This window comes from Grammomys surdaster, unplaced genomic scaffold, assembly GCF_004785775.1.
Source record: "Grammomys surdaster isolate TR1022 unplaced genomic scaffold, NIH_TR_1.0 363, whole genome shotgun sequence".
Taxonomy (NCBI): Eukaryota; Metazoa; Chordata; class Mammalia; order Rodentia; family Muridae; genus Grammomys; species Grammomys surdaster.
The window spans coordinates 10832009-10854441 of NW_021604782.1; the positions used below are offsets into that span (position 1 = coordinate 10832009).

Genomic DNA, 22433 nt, shown 5'->3' on the forward strand with positions numbered 1-22433 from the left:
ACCCTGACTGTCCCTGGGAGAGGCTGTGACTGGGATCAAATGTCTATTGCCTTCTCTCTTCAGACTCCTTCAGTGTGAGCAATATTGGTCCCAAACTTTTCTGAGGGGATATTCACACATCCCAATAGTCATCTTTGGCATGTGTTCCCATCTGGCATTGTCCCAGCATCCTCTAGGTTGGGACCCAACCCAGAGGAGAATGAGTTCTGTTTGGATGAATGAACAGATTCTATGGATCCAGACTATACTGCCTCTGTCCCTGGTCCTCCCCCAGACTATACTGCCTCTGTCTCTGTTCCTCTTGGTATTTGGCAGGTTCCTTCCAGCCTCAGGAATATCCAGACAAAATGCTGTTCTCTTAGGGTGGCTTTGGATGCCAGATGTGATATTTAGGACACCTTTGTGCTCGAGTATCATTCTATTTACCTGACATTCAAGTGCAACTAGGCCCTCTCTTTCTGTTCTGACCTGATGCTGCTGCTCATAGTGTCTCTTTGGAAGGTAGGAAAACAGACCCCAGGTCAAGATTACACACAAAGCAGGAGAGGGTAGGGGCTTGATTGGAGGCCATAACCCCCAGCTTCCATTCTGGGGCCCTTTTCCTGCCTTCTTCTGGGCCAACCTCTGAGTGTGCCTGCAGTTCACAGTCTTGTGCCTAAATGGTTTCCAAAGAGCCTCTCTTTCCTCCAGCCTCCCTTGCCTGTGTCCCCTATGGCCACTGTCAGTCTCTCTTGCCTTATTTTCAGATTCTCTTCTCTGCCAGAATGAAATATCTCTCACCCAGGCACCTTTAGGTGGGGGTCACTGGGCTGGACCTGAGCCCACCAGGCCCAGATTGAGTGCCCTCTCTGGTCCTGGAACTCTGAGTGTAAAATTCTGAGCCAGGAACTTTCTGGAGAGTGGAAAGGAAAGGGACCTTGTTCTGAGGTATCCAGGAGGAAGCAGGACTGAGTCACCTGTGGTTTTGTAGAGTGTATGGATGCTCAGATGATTGGGGGGGGAGGGTTGTCTGTGTTTTGATGGTCATTTTGTTATAGAAACCAATATATACAAACCTTCTGTGGGGTCAGCTGAAGCCACTGTCTTGCAGCCTGCCATCTGCCTCTGTCCCAGTTTCCAAGGTGCCCAGCCAGGAGAGATGACAGGAGACTAGGCTACCTCTCACTAAGCACCTGTCTACTTGTATGCTTGTGGGATGTTTGCTGGGATGGAGCTCTGGAAGACATGCCGTGCCCTGGCTCGCCCTGTCCTATGTCCCCAGTTCTCACTTGTCACCAGTGGCTTCCTGCCAGCTCCAAGCGAGAGGACTAGAAGCTCCCTCTCGGTGTCATCAGAGCTCACGGCTGGCATGCAGGGAGACTGCTCACTTCAGAATCTGCTCCACAAAAATCTCTTTTGGCTCTTCTGTTCAGAGAGACATAGGGACTCTGGCTTCTGCACTGAATGAGAACAAAAGGTCTTGTGATCCAGTCTTAGATACTGCTGTCACTGATGGATCAGGGGCTATCCTCTGGTTAGGAACCTGGTCAACTGGTGTTAACCAGGTATTGTATTTCTGACCCTGATCAGACTTGAATGAGCATACCAGCCCTGGAGAGGGAGCTCATTGCCATCTTGTAGTTAAGAACACAGGCTCAGAGTGAGCAACACACCTACCTGAGGTCACAGAGCCCGTAAGCCATGGCTCAGCCTGTACACACCACAGAAGCTCTTAACCCATTCTCTATTGCTATTGCTGCACTGCTCTTGTGTAAGATCAGAGCCCCTAGATTACTCTCCTGTCCCTAAACGGGGGCCACAAGAAGCTCGAGTTTCTTTAAGGCCAGCTCCTTGGTGGGATTTAAAGGAAGATTGAGGATCTTCATAGGTCATTCATCGGGGACTTCAAAGTCATACTCTTTGTGACTCTACCCATCATACTGGATGCTGGAGTCATGGAGGGAAGGTCCTTCAACCAGTGGGCCTGGCCTCAGTCCCGTGGTGAGACAGGTAGTGGCCTGTGAGCACACATAACCTTAGTGGTTTACACAGGGACAGCTATGAACAGAAGGCATTGATTCCAGACCTTATAGCAGAGTTCTGGGGTCATGGTAGGGGTGCAGTTACAGGAACAAAGGTCTAGCAGTGTCAGTGGTCAGCCCAGCACACCAGACTAAGGCACAGGTGAGCCAAGGGATGAGGACATCACAGGCCAGATGTTACAGCTGAACAAGAGATGCAAGGTGGAAACAGAGATTTCTGGGAAAGAAAGAGTGTCCTGCCTTGGAAACCCCCATAGGTTTCCTCCAAGGTTCCCTGCAAACCCTGATCTGGATGCCTGTGTGATGCTCTCGGGTTCTTGCTGTCTGTAGGCATGGATTCACACTGGGACAGACAGACATTCCTGAGGTCTGATCCTGCCTCCACCCCACTGAGTACTTCCAGAGCAGGATTTCTGGCTCCTCTCTTAGCCTTGGTTTCCCCAAGTAAAGCGGGACAGCTCTGACAACTGTCCTGGTTGCATGGGTGGGCAGTGGTGAACTGCTTGCCCTGGGCCCAGTGTAGCCAGAGTCTGGCTGGATTGAGAAAGCCTGACAGCTGCCCCTGGAATTGGACACACAGCAGGGGGGCTTTAATTACCTACAGCTGTGTTGGTTGTGATCGTGGTGGGACCTTGAGAGGAAGGGAATGGTGGGAAGCAGTGTCTGGGAGCTTAAGAGTGGCTCCAACATATGGGTCTTCCTTATTCTCATGGGAGCAGTCAGCAATCAGGCTCTGAGATGTCCTCTGGGGACAGTGGCTTGCAGCATCCCTTTGCCTCTCTCGGTGGACTCTATTTCTAAGACTTTTTGCAGCAGCTGCTCCCTCCCCCGAGTCTCCACAGCTGCAGTCTTCTGCATGTAGGTCTTTTGCCACAACTTATTCCCCACCTTGGAGTGATAGGTATCTATGCCAGGCTCCTTCCCTAACACCCACAGAGTCTTTGGATGCTCCATATGCCACCATCCAGCCTGTGTGATAGCTGCCTTTAGGTTAGTCTGCAGCAAGAAAAGCCAACTTGAGTTCCCGGCCCAGGAAGGGGCCGCCTCTTACAGAGTCTGCTCTGGCCACCAGACCAAGGGGTCTGTGGTCATATCCCTCCTCCTTTCAGAATTGGATGTGCTGTAGCGCCAGCCTCTTTGACTCTTGATCTCTTCTTTGGTGTGTGACCCATGACAGAAAGAGTGATCTACCAGAGTTGCGAGAAGCAACTCAGTGGAGGAGAGCGGAGGACTCTTTTTTCCTGATGGAGCAGCCCTTGATGGGCACTGGAAGCAAGATTTTCAGTGAATGCAGAGGCTCAGCAGGAAGGGATGAACCCAGACAAGTGGGGACTGAAGTCCTGAAGGGGGTGTGTGTGTAGTTACCATGGTTACACAGGCAGCCAGGGATAGTCTCTGTGTTGTGGGAGGAGGGATGGGCTTATCTAGTCTGAGAGCTCCTCACCACTGCCCATCTCCAGGCTGGCAGCCTTCCTGCAGCTCTCCATTGGCAGTCTCCTCTATTGGGCTTCTCATGTCACTTCAGGGTGTGAGAAGCTCCACCAGGAGCTTGAGGTCAAATTCTATAACCTGGTTATCCACGGCTGACCCTTTTGTCCCAACCTCAGAGCCTTTGCCAAGGTGCCCAAAGAGCCTGAATCAGGGCAGTAGGGATCCGATGCCAAGAGAGATCAAGTTCATTGATTGAGGCCACAGAGCAGGCCCTTAGGTGAGTGAAGGAAGATGAGCTAGCTGAGGAGAACAGCTCTTTTCCTGGAACAACTCCATGTTATGGTCCTGCTTGGGGAGTGGCTCTGAGGCAAAGAGCACAGTGACATTTGAAAGAAAGAACTAAGCTTTGAAAGAGGAAATTCACCCACTTCACCTGACCTTCGCACCTTTGGGTCCGAGGCTGCACCTTTGGGTCCGAGGCTGCATTACCCTGTCTTATGTGCTATGGGGTTTTTAGTGGCCCTTGACTGACCTCTGTCTGTTCAATGACAGCGATCTCTTTTAAGTGTGACAATGCACACTGCTCCCAGACATTACCACATCCTGCTAACTCAACTACTACTTGAAAAAGTGCTAGGATGCAAAGTGTTGTTACTCTCCTTGTCCTATGCTAGTAAGCATCAGAGGGACAAGTTGTCTGGCCTATGAAATGTTCAAACAGCCATCTGGAGCCCCTGTGGAAGAAACCTTTGGGGTCACTTGTCCTTACAGGCCCAAGAATCCTGTTATTCCTGACCCAAAGCTGGATTCCCCAACCTATAGTCCAAGAGCCTCTCTCAACGTCTTGGGTACCATAAACAATAGAGAGCACCCGGATTGCTTCATGTCAGTGCTGTAAGGAGCTAGTCAGCATCCCTGTGGAGCAGGAAGTGTTTCTCATCCTTTATCCCAAAGAATCAACCTGCTATCAACTCTTCTATCAGCCCCAGAGCAGAAAATCCTTGTCCCCATTTTGCAGAGGGGACCAATGTCCAAAGAAGTGAAGAGTGAGTCCTTTATGTTGTGGACAGAAGTCTTAATATCTAATGAGAAGTTCTGGGAGGGATGGGACTGTGAGGCCTGGCCAGGCTCAAGGATTGTAGCTGGCTCTGACTCCAGAGGAAGCAATCAGTGCAGAATACTTCTAATTCCAAGATCAGCCCTAGGGTGTGAACTGTATCTTCAGTCCAGCTCCCTGGATCTTGGGGATCCTCCCTCCCAGATCTGCCCCCAGGACCACCTCTCATGATGTCTTCCTCTGTGTCCATTCCCAGGGTGACATGGGAGCATTGGGTCCAGTTGGCTACCCAGGACCGAAAGGCATGAAGGTAAGTTAAATGTGGTCTTTCTAAGTTCAGCCCCTACCCCAACTGGGAACCCCAGACAGAAGTCACTGGGAGGGAAGATGGGAGAGGCCGGCTGGGAGCTCAGTTCTTTGGCTGGAGACCTAGCCAGCATCTGTGTGTCATTTAGGCCAGACATCTTTATTGGACACCAAGTCCACAAGCTGATTGGGAGGCCATTGTGGTTTTGGGATGTAGGACTCAGGCCCAGGGATGCAGAAACCCTCATGGCAAGGGGTGAGCATGGTTTCCACAGTGGGAGACCTGCCAAGGACAGCACACGCCCTTGCCATCAGCCTCTCCTGCTCTGGGATTGGTTCAGGAATGAGGGTCACTGCAGCTTCTCTTTGCCCTGTGAGGTGGCTATTACTGCTCCCTTTGCTCACAAGAACACAGAGACCCAGGGTGGGCACCCAGCTTGGGGTCTTGAAGCATGTCAGCTTCTGACTTCTGTGGTCTTGATTTGTCTTGCAGGGACTGATGGGCGGCGTGGGGGAGCCCGGACTGAAAGGTGATAAGGTGATCGGAACTCTCCCTTACTGCCCGTGGGCCGTCCGAGTGCCACTCCCGAGGGATCCCTCACTGCTTGGCTCCTCTGAGTCCCACTGTGTCTTCCCTCCTCAGTCTTTTGCACCTATTATTCTGTCTTCTTCTGGTTTCTTGGTGTGTGTGGCTCAAGTGGACAGCAGTGAAGGCCTGATGGTTGAGGCAGAAAGGACAGGAGGGCTAAGGGTCTACGGGAAGCCAAGCTGACCTCTGAATCTCAAATGCAGAGCATGACAGCAGGCATATAGGGGTCACAGCCTTAGGGCATGGAGGATGGAGATCTCAGAGGACTAGCCCACACAGGTATCCCTGTGTGGGTTTGAGAGTCCAGCCCTAGAGAGTCCAGCACCCAGACTGAAGTACTATGGGAACCTAAGACAGTCTCCCCACTGGCCCTGGGAAGGCCACTCCTAGGCCTGTGCTGAACAGTCCAGCCACTGAACTTCCATTGTCTCAGCCCTGTGCCAAACCTTGTTGGAAGGGGAAGATGAGTCCCAAGGCCCAGAGACAGGTATTACCTAGCCTGGATCACACAGCATCAGAATGACCTATGGCTACCTGGGGAATGTAGGAGTGCTCTGCCTTGTACCAGCATCTCTTTCTTTCCCATCGGTTTCTCTGTGAATCTGAAATGCCAAAGAGTGAGGCATGTTTAGGGGCAGCACCCTGAGAATCCACAAGGAATGGCCTCCCTGCTCAGAGCTTCCTCACCCGGGCTCCTGCAGCTGCGTCAGATAGCTGGTCTTTTGTGTCCTCTGGAGGCATGTGGGTCCCCAGAGAGTTCCACCTCTGAACAGAATGAAAGTCATAAGGTCAGAGTGGACAAGGCTCTGTTGAAAACTGAGACCCAGAGAAAGGAAGATATTGATCAAATCAAAGTCTGTACTTGATGGTCAGAACTAATCCAAATCCCTGGGGTCTGAGGAAATGGGATTTCCCAGCACCCACCCCTCAAACAGATAGAGCCAAATGGTTTTATTCAGCCTCCCTCAGGCAGCTGGCGAGATTGGGTGCTAACTTCAGCTCTTCCTCTACCTGTTGCTACTTCTCTGTCTTCTCCCCATTACACATACCTATGTTGCTGTGCCTGGTATGGCCATTCCACCCTTCTTCCTTCTCTGGAAGTGAAGAGCTTGTGGAGGTGATAGGGCATCCTGACACCTGTCTTCTCTGAGACTCAAGACAGCAGTTCTGTGGAAGAGCTGAAGCCCTGGCCGAGGAGAGGGCGCCTGAATAGATGGCATCATGGGAGAGGGCTTTGCAGGGCTGCCTGCCAGTTTGCAGTGCTAGGATGCATGGAAATGACCTGGTGCCATTGGAGCCTTGTCACTGCATCTTCTGCTGTTTGGCTCTGAAACACACTGAAGGAGGAGGAAGTCACTGGAGGCTGATTTGGATGATGGAGAGAGGGAAAGCTGTCCTGCCCCTTGGCTGAGTCAGGGTCTCCGGCTTGGACTCTGGTGGCCGCATACACGCTGCCTCTATCCTCCCAGGACCACAGAGCTGCCATCCATCCCTGTATTCTCCTCATTTTGACTTTCCATGATCCCACCTGGCCCTAAGCCAGGCAAGGCACATCCTGGTGTGAACTCCTGCTCAGCCTGGTTGTCTGGATCATGTCTTGGTTTTCTTGGTGACTTTTAAGCTTTCCTTCTTTATATTTTAATATTTGGAGCCCTTCTTTGCACATGACACACACACACACACACACACACACACAGAGAGAGAGAGAGACAGAGAGAGAGAGAGAGAGAGAGAGAGAGAGAGAGAGAGAGAGAGAATACGAATACCTCCCCAAACTCTAGGACCTTGTACAAGACTTTCCAAATAGAAAAAAAAAGAAAAGAAAAGAAAAACAAAGCAATTAAAAAACCCTTTTTCAATTCCAATTTTTTTCTAATAATAGAGTTGTGTGCCATGTCACAGTCTTTGCTGTCGCCTTGGTCTTCTGAGATTTCTACTTCCTTCTGCTGCTGGGGCTTCGTGAGAAGCAGATGGAGTAGGCTACTGGGAAGAGCTCTGAGATGGTCCCAGCTCGAAAGGGAGGGGCCTTTCATCTGGCCTAGGCATAGCTTAGTTACCAGAACTGGACCAGGAGGGAGCAGAGGAGGTCTCCCATTGCCAGTCCTGTCACCAGACATTCTCAATCCACCTTAGAAGGGCCCCACCCAGAGCTCAGTCAGGGCCCGTCTGGTTCGCTTTGCACAGTCTTAAGCAGCCAGCTCTCTGGTGTCTCCCACGATCACTGATTAAGCATCTAATTAGAAGCCAGCTGCTTGTATGGAAGGAAGATATGACAACTCACAGCAGGCAGTGCCGGGACTGTTGCCCCTGTAGCTTTCACCCTCTCGTGCTGACATCAACTGCTGCTCAAGAGGCAGACAGATGAAGAAATTGTCCTATGAGAAAACTAGTGTTCTCCTTGAAAGGGCCAGGTGGCCTTGCAGTGCTCTGAGCAGCTGTGAAATGGGAGGGGTCCCCTCACCCTGGGCCTCCTCACCCTACCTAGGGGGAATGGGTCTTTGACTCCTTTGAGCCAAGGCTGCTGCTGCCTCAAGAACAGCCTCCACGAGGCCCCATGGGGTCCTCTGTTCGGGGGAGGGGGGAAGCTTCCGAGTTGCATGGCCCTCTCCTTATAATCTCTTTGCTGGTGTGCACTCAGGGTGAACAAGGGCTGCCAGGTGTGTCGGGAGATCCTGGCTTCCAAGGAGACAAGGTAATTGTTATCCGCTGCCTCCTGCCTACCTCCACCGCATTCCTCAGGGCCTGTCTGTCCGGTGGCATTTCCCACCTACTCAACCATCACATCTTCTTGGACCTCACAGTGGCCTCTGAATGTTTTTCCAGGCCCTGGCCACCTATCCCAGTCTGTCTTCCCTCACTGCCCCCAGACTGCCCTTTGAACAGTGGTCTCCAGCTGTTCTTAGGGACAAGTCCTGGTGCTTCACCCAGTGGCACAGGATTCAGGTCTCTGGGCCCCTCTGACACTCTCCTGCTTTTTGTCCCCCTTGGCTGTATTCCAGACCCACTAACCTGCCCTGGGAACCTCAGGTTCTTTGAACACTGCTTTTCTATTTGAACAGAGCCCCTGGCCTCTGCGCAACTCTGATAAGGCACCATTTTTTCCTCTACTTTTTCAAAAAGTGGCCTCTAATACCCTTGGCAGATGTCTGCCTCTCAGTCAGAGTACTCTTTCTCCTTAGTTTGGGGACCCCTGCTCAGCCTCCTGCAGATTGAATTCCTTGAGGAACAGGACCCTAGACTGCCTGACAGCTCCACTGGGGTCCTGCACTCGACAGTGAAAATTAAGGACAAGTTGGCCAGAGGGAGGGAAGGAAGGCGGAAGGGACTAGCTGTGCTGACAGAAGGAACAAGGGATGAACCATAGCGCCCTTGATCTCCAGAGGCCAGCTGTGGCCTGCTGAGAATAGCTCCTCTGCCTGGGGTGCACCATGTGGCCACATCTGGCTCTCTCCTGGCCAGCCTAGCAGTCCCAAATGTTGACCAGACCCCAATCTCTTTCTCCAAGCCAGCCTGTCCTGACCTAGTCAGTGTCTCTGTGTGTGTTAAAACATGCGGGCCCGTCTGTTCTTCTCTTGGGCTCTGATCTCATGTTGCCTAAAGGGCACTTCAGGATTAATATGAACCAAGATTCCTTGGGTCCTGTGCTTAGGCCAGGGCAGCTCCCAATCCTGGTACCCAGGCCTTGGGATGCAGGCAAGTATGAGCTCAGCCCAAGCCTGCAGTGGAAGAGGGAGGCCCTTGTCCTTCCTGAAGATCTGATTTCTAGGCCTGGGCTGGAATACTGTGTGTGCTCTTGGCCTGGTTACCCTCTGATAACCTAGTTTGCTTTCTCTTTCACAGGGGAGTCATGGCTTGCCAGGGCTCCCAGGTGCCCGGGGGAAGCCAGGGCCTCTGGTAAGTTCTTCTTCCTCATCCATCCACCTTGTTGTAGCTTCAGGATATTGAGGCCAGCACCCCTCTATTTGCTTATGGATCATGGCTGGGGTGCACCCACATCCAAGACTTCCCTTTGTCTTCCAGCAGTCCTGGGCTGAGCAATATAGGGGACACATGGCGGCCCGGGGCCAATTTCCTGGAAAGAGTTTTTGAAACTAAGGGGCAGAGTACTAGACAGGCCCCAGGCCCAGGACACCAATGGAGTCCAATGGAACTAAACTCTACATACCTGTGGACACTACTGATGCCATCCATCCCATGTCACCAAGCCACACCTTTTTTATTTTGTCACTTTCTTTGCATGCACGCTGTCCACACGCAAGGGCAGGGATGGCTACTTCCATTTCTTGACGTGGGAATTCAGATTCTGAAGGCTGAAGTGACTCGCCCAGGTCGTCTAGATGGGACTCAACAGAAAGCGTTGCAACACGAGCTTCTTTTTAGTCAGCTAAGCAATTGCACTCATGCAGTTCCAGAATGTGCCAACTGCCTTCAGCCTAGGATGGGATGCGTTTGTGGAAGGTAGAGCCCATGCCTGTCCTGTGTGTGTAATGATTCTGTGTCTTCCACAGGGCAAAGCTGGAGACAAAGGCTCACTTGGGTTGCCTGGACCTCCTGGACCCGAGGTATGTGATGTCTGTCTGTCTGTCTGTGTGTCTCTGTCTCTGTCTCTGTCTCTCTCTCTCTCTCTCTCTCTCTCTCTCTCTCCATCTGACTAGAGTTCTTAGTGTTGTACCCAGAGATGGTCAAGGAGTTGGTATGGCTCACACAAAATGAAAGACGAGGCCAAGGCTAGAAATGGACTCAATCATACGTGGTAAGATCCCAGCACTTGGTTAGGGGTGGAAACAGAGGGACAACTGGGAGCTCAAGGTATGTAGCTAGACTCTATCTCAAAAACCAAAAGGAAAACAAAGAGAACTCCAGAGGTCAGTACCTCTGCTTTCCTTACCTCCTCAGCTTGTTCTGTCTCACCCAGGGGCTTCCCAAGCTAACCTCAGAGTCGTTCCTCAGTGATAGCTAACCTGACACTTGTGGTTCCTACTGAGCCATCACCAGAGCCCTCCAGGCATGCTGTCCGCCCACTTTGGGAGCTGCAGGTCTGTTTGTAGGAGCCTCCACTGAACCTTTCTTGCCCTGGCCACTCTTCGGGACTCAGTGCTCCTAGGGAGGGAAGGGAGCTGCTGAATCTGGGTTGGCTGGAGACTGTGAGACAAAAGAAGGGAAGTGATGCCAGCTAAGTGTGGGGGAGCCTGGAGAACATCTGGCAGCAGCTGTACATGTGGTCATGAACATCTCAAGCCTAGCCTTAGATGCCAAGTGGGTGCTCACTCTGGCTCCGCTGTCCTGCCCCCCTCTAGCAATAGTATGCACCCCCACCAGGGCTTCCGTCTACCTCAGGCTTGTTGATACCTAGTCCCCAGCCAGGGCTCCCATGCTTCATCCAGAGCTCCCTGGCCTCGGAACCTTGCTCTTCCATGAGATTCCTGAAGCCAAGGGAAGAGCCTGGCCCTACGGGCTCTCCCAAGCTTTCCAAAGATCACTCATAGTCTTCCCCGATGGATGAGGGCGTGCTTCCTAAAAGCCACAGTCTGACTCTCTGCTGTGTTGACTTTGGCCAGGACACAACCCTATCTTTAGACAAATGAACTTGGCCTCCCCTCCATCTGCTGCTCACTGTGGAAAGACTCCTGAGTCTGGATTTCCTGGCAGCCTAGCCAGTGAAGGAGGAACGCTCACTCCTGAACATGGACTGATGAGGCTTTTCTTGGGCCAAGAGCTGGGGGGCGAGAATTTGCCATACCATAGCAGGGGTGAGGGTGTAGAACAGGAGAGTTCTGCCTCTGTTTATGGATGGGAAAAACAAGGCTTGAAGCCCAGGAGGGACAGCAGTAGGGTCGCTGTTCAGTAGTAATTCAGCTTGACTCTGGCTCCCAGGGTCCCTCTGGGGTCGGTCTGGCCTACCTTTGTGCTGCTTTGATTGGCTGACCCCATAGCCAGGAGTGGCTCTGGATGGCGGAAGGCAGAAGCCATGAGTGTGCTGGTGTCTTTACTGACTAGCACCTGGCCCTCAGGACCAGGAAGGGAGCACCTGATCACAGCCCCCTGACTGAGTGGCCTCCTTTATTTAACACCAGAGCTGAATTAGCATCCTGGCAGCTCTGTTCCCAAAGGAGATGGCAATCCAAAACAGGGATGGTTTCCCAGCATAAGGGACCAAGCTCTTGCGGATGCAAGTCTGTTACGGAGTACTTATTGTGAGGTGCCCATCTAAGAACTTGGCTTCCAACACTTATTTCAGCCTTAGCACTGCCCAGTGAGGTGCTTGATCTACTAACTACTCTATAGGCTAAAGCCCAGAGAGGCTGAGTAACTTGCCCCTCACACAGAGAGTGAATAACAGGACAGGATTTTGGTTACATTTTGAAGAAACTTCAGATTCAGTGTGCCAGCTCCAAATTCAGGACGATTTGCCTAGTGTGGTGGCACACACCTTTAATTCCAGCTTTCAGGAGGCAGAAGGAGGTAGATCTCTTGTGAGTTCAGGACCAACCGGTCTACATAGCAAGTTCCAAGCTAGCCTGGGCTACATAGTGAGACTATCTAAAGAAAACAATATTCAGGACCATTTTGTGACTTTTCTCAGGGGAAAAAGACAAAAGGATTTTTAATAGAAACTAGTAATAAAAGGTTAAAAGGAAGAAGAGAAGACCAACTTCAGAAGACAAAGTGGAGGGGAGAATTTTAGTCACAGAGAGTCATGTGGTCTGGGGAAAGGCCTTGATTTCTAGCTGCCCTAGGCTAATGGGTTTCTAGGCTGGATTAACAGAGGTATTTCACATAAAACATGGAGAGGGATGTTTCCTTATTGGCTTAAGGAAACTGGCCCACTTGAGACAGCCAGACCAAAGGGCACTTTGCCCTGGCTAGCAGCTATGGTAGCAACAAGGCTCTGGGATGTGCAAAGGGGTTCCCAGGAGAGGCACCAGAGTATGCATGGGAAGGAGGCCTCTCTGCCTCAGACTTGAACTGTCCCCCATGATCACCTGTGGGGATAGGCCCCTTAAAACTGCAGGACTGGAGTGTGTTTCAGAGTCTAGCACTCTGGGCAGGGGATCTTAGGAATTCTAGCTTCTGACAGGAGGAGCCATGATAAAGGACATTAGCACTTATCAATGTGGCAAGTCATGGCACAAAGGATGAATGTGGCTCATGGGTAAGACTTCTCAGGCAGGGCAGACGACTCAGGGCTTATTGTCCCCCAAACCTGGGACTCTATTCTCTGATGGGCATGCGTGACAACCTGATATCTTTCTCAACTGTCTTCTGTATCTCTCTGTTCCCCCACCTCTCTCTCTCAACAAGTCTCATGCAGGAAGGCTGTCTTTGAACTTGATATGTAACTAAGGATGGCCTTCAACTCTTAACCGTCCTCTCTCTGCTTCCTCCTCCCAGTGCTAAGATTAAAGACACGGGTCACCACACTCAGTGCCTTCTGCATTTTCTCAGCTATTCTGAAAACTCAGGCTTGGGGACTGAAGAGAAGGGATCAAGTAGCTGACCTACCTCAAGTCACATAAAAGTAGTGGTAGGGGTGGACACCAGTGGGGTGGGGGCTTGTTCTGAGCACCTGCCAACCAGAGGCCCAGGTGACCTGGCTTTCTGCTTTCCCACAGGGTTTCCCAGGAGATATTGGCCCCCCAGGAGACAATGGCCCTGAAGGCATGAAGGTGAGTCCTCTCCCATCTAAGGTCCTTGGCTGAAGAAGCCCCAGGGCCCAAGGTGGCTTCTACTTCCAGAATCCTGCCAGCCTGATGCGGAGGTTCTACCTCTGAGACAATTTATTTTCTCTTTCCTAGGGTAAGCCTGGAGCCCGAGGCCTGCCTGGACCTCCTGGGCAGCTGGGGCCTGAGGTGAGATGGCCCTGTCCCTTCCTGTTTGTCCCAGCACCTAGCTGGCTCTGTCCAGGGTACCAAAGCCATGACTGGGGCCAGGGCCACTTGAGATTCATCACCAGAGCATCTGTCCCCTTACAACCCTGCCTGCGACTCTTCTCTGACCTAGTGGGACAAATGACTTTCCTTCCATAACTATCACAGTTTATCAGTCTCAAAATGAGAGGATAGGAAGTGTTGGACCCATTTCATAAGTGGGTCCTTGGAGATCCAGGGAAGGAAATGACTGCTAGTCCCCATGTTAGCAGGCAGAGCCTTTACTAGAACCTAGGTGTGCCTCAGCCCAGAGTCTGTGCTCAGATCCTGTGCTATTCTCACAGATGCTCCTGGACATCCGTGCCCAGTGGAACACAACCACTAGGACATTGTGGAAATGCTGTACCTTACCAGGCTGGCATGTCATTAGAGTTCACCTGTACCTAGTCAGGAGGAGCTGGCCTTAGCCTATTGGGCCTTCCACAGGGTAGCCTGGCTTTTTCTTGTACATGCGGCCCTGAGCCTGGCTTGGCATTGTGGTCATAGCTGTGGGAGAATGAGCAACCACAAGTAGGCCTTTGCTGATGTGAGCCTTTCTCTGAGCTGGGTGTGGGTCTGGCAGAGTCCCAGCACTGGCTCTTCAAGTCACTGCATGGGGCTGCTTTCCTGGAAGCGGCAGATACTTGCTGCAGGGGTTGCTTTAAGGGGCTTGTGGTCAGGCCCCGGCTGCCAGAAGGATCAGACTGGAGACTGTTGTGACCTTCGGAGGGATGGAGAGTCGTGACCAGGAATGGGAATGGAAGGAAGAGAGGGAAGAGACAATTGCAGCCAAAGCCTCTCAGCCTGTGCTTACATAGCTGCCCAGGAAAACCTTACTAAGCCAGGCTCTGGGCTTATGGGGCCATTCACTCCTTCATGCATTCACCAGGACACTGTGCCTTCCTGAGTGCTGCGTGCAGGGCGGTGTGGCATCCTTAAAACAAGATGTCAACCCTGACCTCTAGGACTCAAATGAAGTCTATCATCAAGGATTCAGTCTGGGGAAACTGAGGCACACACCAGGGCTAATGTCTGCTCTGGAGTAGACAGTAGAGCTCAGAACAGAATCTGTCTTTGAGCTGGAGCCCAAGGTCCCATTCTTGAACAGCTTAGACACTGGGATTTGTGGTAGGACCCTTAAGTGGAGACTAGTGGACACCTCTCAAACCATGGGAATCAGGCAGTGAGCCAGGCACTCCATCTGCCTGCAAGGACTCTACACATTGTGTACTTTCCCTCCTTACAGACGAGCTCTCCCAGGACTCCACTTTAACGCTCCCCTGTGTCTTTCTTCTTTCTTATGTTCCCCCACTCTAGGGAGATGAAGGACCCATGGGGCCACCAGGAGTCCCTGGCTTGCAGGTGAGTGTTGTACCCCCAGCGACGGTGGCCAGAGGTGGGGTTTCTTGGAGCTGAGTCAGTGGGCATAGGCAGGGCCACATTTGACTAGCGGTCTGGAGAAGAGCCAGCAGGGAGACCTCTAGCCAGTCAAACACAAGAAGTGGCCTAAGGAAGGAGACTGGAGGTGGGTGCCAATGGTCTCACCTGCCTCTTAGGTCTGTTGGATTCTATGTGGCTATTTCCTCATGTATTTTCCCAGAGGCTGCTCACTTTGCTCAGTCTTATCAGGGAGGAACAAGACTGAAGAGTGAAAGGTCTAACCCTGGGTCCTACAGCTGGGGCGTAGGGTTGGCTATCAGAGCTCAGGTGCACATTCTCTCCTCAGCTTCTAGCAGCTTTGTAGAACACCTCCACTCGACCTGCACCCCTAGCGATGATGTTGACGGGCAGTCATAGGGCTTCTGATTTCAGTTTCTCTTTACATTCAGAAAGGATGGAGCACCCAAGCATATTTGCTAGTGTGGGTTACATCTTATTGGTATGAATAATTACAGCAAACACACTCTAGGTGTGTTTATTAATTCAGTGGAAATTAATTATAAATCTGTTTCCTCATAAGCAGAATCTTTTGTTTTTGTCCCAAATAACTATATTTTCTGAATCAGAACAAGTGAGTGGGACAAAATCGGCTCTGTGTTCCCGTTTTTCCAAAGCTCTTTAAGGTCACTTCGGTGATGTCAGCTGGCTTCTTACTTCTGTGTCTGCATCAGTCTGTGATGATGCCATGAGTCACAAAGTCTCTGAACAGTTCACCACATCCATCAGAAAGAGTGGAAGGCAGATGACAGATATCCCAGGGCCACCGTGAAGTAGACTTTCCCACCTGACCCTCCTAAAAGGGTCCCAGGGATAACAGAGTTCTCTAATGATGTTTGGAAGACCACAGACAAGAAGTCTGCATTACCCTGTGCCCAGGTGCTCAGCCCAACCTCTTCCTGTCCTCTCCCATAGAAAGCAGGGGCCATTGTTCGTATTTATGACAGATCAGTCCAGGGAATGAGGAAGCCTTGATGAGGCCACATAGCTGGAGAGTATCTTTGAATTTCTTTGCCTGGATGCCTGGTGACACTGGATCTCTATGTCACTGTCCCCTCCAGCATGTGCTAAACTAAGGTTCTCCGGGGTCCCTAGAATCCCCTTCATGTGTGTCTCTCTGTTGCAGGGTCAGCCTGGAAGGAAGGGGTTTCCTGGGAGGCCTGGCCTGGATGGCTCGAAGGTAAGAAGACTTAGGCGTGTCTGGGGGTGGTAGTGGAGAGAGCAGAGGTAGCAGAGGTGGGTCTCACATATATATAAAGCCTTGGACAAGCATGGAGTCTGATGGCTAATGAAAAGGGAGGGGGGAAAAGTGGTCCTTATTCATTCCAGGGTTAACAGAGGAGGGGAAAGGAAGTAGACTAGGTGTCCAACAAAGGGGGATTGTTCAAGTAATGAATAAAGTCCAGACACTGGAGCAGGCTGTGGGTGGGATGTGAGCTGGGTTGTCACCTGCCTTCTTCCTACACTGAGCAGGCGAGAGACTGACAGTGCTTAACCAGAGTAGATGGAGATCCCTATTTTCTCTTCTGGGTCTCTGGATAGCCTCTGGTATATGACAAAGATGTATTATGTCTGTTAGTGGAGCTTTTTATTTTTAATAATTAAAATAAGTACTGACCCCAGTAAGGATGTGGGCTACTTTTCTTATCTCAGTGACAAAATACCTGACAGAAAACTAATTAAGGGACCATCTTAGTCAGGGTCACTATGCTGTGATGAAATGCCATGACCAAAAGCAAGTTGGAGAGGAAAGGGTTTAATTGACCTACACTTCCACATCAATGTTCATCATAAAAGGAAGACACTCAAGTAGGACAGGAACCTGAAGGCAGGAGCTGATGAAGAGGCCCTGGAAGGGTGCTGCTTACCTAATTTCTCTTTATTCCTTGCTCAGCCTGCTTTCTTATAGAATCCAGGACTACCAGCCCAGGGATGGTCCCACCCACAATGTGCTGGCCACTCCCTATCAGTCACAGTTAATAAAATGTTCTACAGGCTTGCCTACAACCTGGTCTTATGGAGGTAATTTCTCAACTGAGATTCCCTCCTCTCAGATAGCTTTAGTGTTTTGGCTGCCAGTTAAGGAAGGTACAGGTCCCCCTGGCCGGAGAGGTGTAGTGGAGTTCATGGAGGCAAACCCGTGTGGCTGGGCAGAGTGGGAAGCAGACAGCAGGGGATGGTGGCTGCTGTGGAATATTAAATCTCAATCCTGGGCTTGTCTCCACCTCTGATCATTCGGTTCTCAGATAAAAGACACACGACTTTTATTATTTACAATAAGCCTTACTAGAGCTGGGCAGATACCTATGCTCTATGCTATCATAATCTACTTTCCTATGGATAACCTGGAGTTATTACTTGCTATGTTTCATCTGGGCTGCTCTTAACTCCAATTAGCCAGCCCTCATGGCCAATGCTTTTGTGACTCCTAACCCATGGCATCTTTCTCCTCTCTCGCCTTCTTCTCCCTCTCCTCATGATCTCTTTCAACCCCAAGTCTGGGAACACCAAGCCCTGCATATCTCAGTTCTGCCCAGATATAGGCTGTAGGTGTCTTTATTCACCAATCAGAAGTAACTTTGGGTTAAGTCACATAGCATCACATGGCCTACCTGTAGACTCTCTCATCTCCGGGGCAATCTGACCTTGGGAGCCAACACTTAGCATTACAAGTCATAGCAACAGAACAAATCTCAACAGGTGGCTGTCCCCTTTCTTCTTTTTATTCACTTGGGTGCCCATCCCCTGGGATGGTGCCGCTTATATTCAGCATGAGTCTTCCTGTCTTAGTTAAACCTCCCTAGAAATACCATCATAGACACACATACATGTGTTTTGATACCCATTTCAAATCTAGTCAGGTTAATACTGAAGATTAAACATCATTTCCAAGGAAGGCCCTTTAAAGGGAGCTATGTTGGGCTAAGTCTATGAATGCATTAGAAAGAGGAGGGTAGGAAACAGTTGGAGGATCCATTGGGCCCTCGTGATAACCTTCATCCAAGGGGGTGAATGGCCATGTGTCTGGCCTGGCCCTGCCAGCATTTCTGACATCTAGACTATGGCTCAGACACATGAGCTGTATTTTGTTTCTAAGTTCCTGTCTTTGTAAGCCTGCATCCTGCCCTCTGAGGTCTTGCCACAGTCCCTCAGATACCAGTTGGGTTTCTGTGGTGGGCAGACTCATCCCAGGACATCTGCTGATCACTGATCCACTCATCCTATGGAGAGACTGTGGCTGTTACAGTCACCTATTGAGTAATATCTGTTCATCAGAGACTATAGCTGCCTGGTAAAGTCATGCCAGGTCACCAAGCACTAGAAGCTGGGAGGCTGAATCCAGCTCAGAGACAAGACTCCTGAAGAGTATCTGTGCTGGTGATAAAGCTTGAGAGGGAGGTTTGGTTTCCTAATGATCTTTACCTGCAATTTCACGCTCTTCCTGCAGTGGGCAGCCTACATGGAAATGAGCCTCAGTCAAGTTGACCAAAGGTCCCAATTCTAGCCTTCCTTGTAGCTGGCTCTGTGACCTTACAGTCCTTCCACCCTTCCAGAACTTAGTTTTCATCCTAAAAAAATCAATTAGGTTGCTTGGTGTCCCAGAGGAGTCAGGTTGCTGGAGAACTTCTCTACCTACACAGAGGGAATGAGATTGTGTTGGGGTCATGCTCTATGGTTGCTGCTGTTTGGCATCTTCAAGGGCAAAGTCTGGGGATTGGGCTTCTGATTCATCATCACCAATGACACCTAAGACCACTTGGCCCTTGGTACTTCCTTGGGTAGTTTCAGCATCCCACCTTCTGACCTGACTTATCTTATATTTTTGTTCCTTTGCAGGGGGAACCCGGGGATCCTGGAAGGCCAGGACCTGTGGGTGAACAGGTAAGTTAGTAACGGTGCCTATATAATGGCTTCCCTGTGGAGCACTTGCCTGTGCTAAGTCTTTTGCTAGGTGGTCACTCAGGCTGGAAACATTCCAGAGCCAGGCCTCTCACACACTCTCAAAGAAGGGCAGTCCCTGAATAATAAGGTTTGACTCTTTAATACAATTTTTGATGCATTTGCTCAAATGGTTAATGTGATTTCACCACTAGAACTGGGGTTAAACCAGAGTTCTCTGAAACAGCTGTGTTCTTTTGGTTCAGTGATTTTCAACCTATAGGTTGTAACCCCTTTGGGGGGGGTGTCGAATGACCGTTTCACAGGGATCACCTAAGACAATTTGTATATCAGATATTTGTATTACAATTCATAACAGTATCAAATTTTCAGTTACGAAGTAGCCCTGAAAAATGTGTGGTTGAGGTCATCACACCATGTGGGGTCACAACATTAAGGAAGATTGAGAACTACTGCCTTATCCAGAGAAACAAATCTATTATTCAGAGGCTCAAGGACCAAGCCTCCTTAAGTTGTAAAGAAGAAACTCAGATCAGAGGCTCTGGGTATTTGGAAAGCAGGAACAAGGTCTGCAGAAGAAAGGTTGCCACTTGTTAGTCAAAGAAAGTTTGAGGAGCTTCACACTCCTCTACCAGTTAGAGAAGCACTTCTGGGTGTTGTATAGATGGCTACCTTGGGGCCTCCCTCCAGGCCTCAGTGCCTCTTGCCAGCTTGGTTTGAGGGCTCAGACATGGAGTTGGGTGATATTTTCCACTCCTCTAAATGAGGACTCTCTAGGAGCCTGGGAAGAGGCTTCCTCAATCATGAAGGCAGAAGACTACTGGGGACTCAGAAGAATTCAGTTGTGCCCAGAAATGCCATCCATGGCGTGAGACTCACATGGGACAGGCTTCCTCGAAAGACCTGTGACATCTGTTGAGAGAGAGAAAGAGAGAGAGATAGGAATTAAAGCCAAGGGAAGCCAACATGTTTGAAATCTTTCAGTGTCATTCAAGCACATTCTGTGGGAAGCCAGGAGCTTGGAAAGGCTGCCGCAGCTTAGATGTATTTCCTGACTGGAAAAAACAGCAAATTTGAGTTCATAGTTATGCTAATGGTTAGCTCTGGGGAAATAGAAACTTAGAACTTTGGGACTGTCAGGACACTGGGATTCTTGGAAGTCATTTTCTCCAGGGCCCTGACCATTTCTGTGCCTTAAGATACCTTTGCCCAGCTAAGGAAGCCCCTCCTCTGAGTGGATTTAAGTGAATAACGTCAAAAATGGAGGATTCAAAGACAATTAGTTATGCATACACACATACAGAAACATGTCTAGATGTGGCACACATGGATCTACTTCTCAGTTAACACCCTCAACAGTGACACCTGACAGTAACTGCCACGTTAAGGTGTAATGAAGCTCTGAGATCTGTGAAGGAAAGATTGTAGTGACATGTGGTTACACGTCACTGGAGAGTCACAAGCATTGGATACTACTGGGGCTGGTTGCATATGTGTTCGTATTTAGAGAAAGATGCAACATTTTAGTAGGAAGATAATGCATTTAAAAGTTGTAAGCTTTTCTGTCCAAGTTCCCAGATTCTATCAAGTTCTCTGTTCCATCGATAGAAGCTCATAGAGAGCACCCAGGTTAAGAAACTCTGGATTCTGGCCCACATTGCTAGTTTGCGTCACAAACTTGGGGTCAAAAGTGTGCTCATAAGGGACAGTGGCTGAGCTGGAGCTAAGAGGTGTAGACATCCGGCCTGGGATGGTCCTGGCTCACAAGGACAGCAGAGCCCCCAGGTAGCTGTGTGTCCAGTGGCAGTTGCAAACAGTGATAGGAGGGAACTGCAGACTGTGTCTGAGCTGAGACTCAGTGCTGGCCGCTGTGTTTTCCTGTAAGGGACGAGGGGATACCAGCCCCTCTCTCTCCATGTGGACACAGCAAAGGGGTGGGTGTTTCTGGTTCCTGGCAGAACCTTAGGCTCCCCAGGAGAGATCCCCCAAGCTTATACCACAGGCCATGCTTGTAATCACAGTAACGGCTTCATTTACTGCTCACCCATAAGGTACCAGGCTCCATGACAAGCACTGAGGTCCCTCCAACAGCTGTGTTGGGAGCTGTTATGACTCCAAATTTGCAAACGTGGAAACTGAGGCCCTGAGAAATTAGGTAGCTTGTTCAAGGTCTCATTGGTAGTAGCATAACTCAGAACCGACTGACTTTTCAGAGACTACCCAAACAAAAAATGAAAAATCCTTTGATTTCCCAGAACCCTTACATTTATCTACCAATGAGCATAGACTGCTTGCTAGGCCCTGTCCTAGGTGCTGGGGACAAGGTGTGAGCCTTGCCTTCCTGGAGCCCTGTCCAGGGACAATGAGCACGTCAACACCTATCTGGAGTGGTGGCCCAGCTGTGGTCTCACAGCTGTTTGATTCTCAGAAGCAAGAACCTCCTCCCTCCTGTGCCCAACAGAATGCTGTGAGACGGGGAGGTGCCACCATATCTTGCCAGCTGGAGAGGAGCAGGCAGGTACCCCAGACTTTCAGAGCTGCCTCTCTGGCCACCCTGTCAGGAAGAAGCCCTGTGTGCCTCTGAGAGAGACTGCTTCCCTTCCATTTGACTCGCTGCCAGCACAAACCCCTCCCCCCAGGAAGGCACCCCGTGGGGTTCTGGAGGCCAGGGCAACTGGAGCTTGCTGGATGGCTCATTCAGATCCCTGCTCGTTCACTTCTTGCTGGAAATTTATGTCTTCTAGGTCTCGACAAGTAATAAATTTAAAGTAGCCATGCAATTTCTTTCTCCAGGCCCATCAGGCAGGCTCCTTTCCACAGAGCCGTGTTTGTTCCTTTCCCTGACACTGAAAGGAATTGTTTAATTGTCTGCCTACTTCCTGGTGGGGAGTTCTGGTAGTGTTTTAGCCCTGTGCCCCTTTTAAAGCATCAGGGTCTCAAATAGTCCAAGCCATCAGGAGGTGGGAGGGACCTTTATTAGGTTGCTAGTTCTGTAGATAACATGTTGGTAGACCAATTAGTTCAGGGTCCATAAACCCGGAGTTTGAATAAAAGTGGTGCAGACAGGGTGCCAAGTGCAGGGTTAGGCATATAACAAGCTCTCGGTACTAATGTCACTGTCACCTTAGAAAGGCCCCAGTTTATTTGATTTATTGGTTGTTTGGTTTTGATTTTTGAGACAGGGACTCACTATGCAGCCCTGCCTGTCCTGGTACTTGCTACATAGCTCAGTCTAGACCCAAACTCCAGATTATGCTCCAACTGTCAGCTTTTCAAGTACTAGGATTATAGGCATGAGTTATCATGCCCGTGTTTGGTTTAGTTGTTGCAAAAGTGAGTGCATGGCTCTCCTCCATGACATATGATCCGCGAGCCCATAGCTCGTCCTGTAGCTCCCTTATATCACCTCTGAAAGAGTCTCTGGCCAGAGACAGGCCAGGAGGCCATCCTGTGTGTGATGATGGTGCCAACCCACTCACATGCACATCTTTGGCGCCTACAGTGGAGAAAAGGTTCAAGAGGGCTGGGAGAGACATTGTCTGAGTCTCTGCCTTCACCCACTTGACTGTCATCACAAGATACTCATAGCCCCTGGGAGCTCATCACTTACAGCTGTCTTTGGGGAAGGAAAAATGGGCTTTGTGAACTGAGCAGCTCCCCTCCCCCTTCCAGCTCCCTGGCAGGTAGCCTGGCCTTCCAGCTTAATTGAGCACCGGGCCTCTGGGTTGTTAACAGCCCCAGGTCTCACCTCACATTGGTCAGAAGTGGGGAACAGGTCTCACAGG

The 22433-nt window shown here is 50.4% G+C and overlaps 1 protein-coding gene across 1 annotated transcript in view; it reads left to right on the forward strand.

Moving 5' to 3' along the window:
* The window catches only part of Col27a1 (collagen type XXVII alpha 1 chain), a 121497-nt gene that overhangs the window by 55836 nt on the left and 43228 nt on the right, over window positions 1–22433 (forward strand). The window contains exons 15-24 of the mRNA XM_028779904.1: window positions 4766–4819; window positions 5309–5353; window positions 8043–8096; window positions 9245–9298; window positions 9913–9966; window positions 13018–13071; window positions 13201–13254; window positions 14629–14673; window positions 15875–15928; window positions 18586–18630. Coding sequence (XP_028635737.1) covers window positions 4766–4819; window positions 5309–5353; window positions 8043–8096; window positions 9245–9298; window positions 9913–9966; window positions 13018–13071; window positions 13201–13254; window positions 14629–14673; window positions 15875–15928; window positions 18586–18630 — 513 coding nt within the window. The remainder of the gene's footprint in view (window positions 1–4765; window positions 4820–5308; window positions 5354–8042; window positions 8097–9244; window positions 9299–9912; window positions 9967–13017; window positions 13072–13200; window positions 13255–14628; window positions 14674–15874; window positions 15929–18585; window positions 18631–22433) is intronic.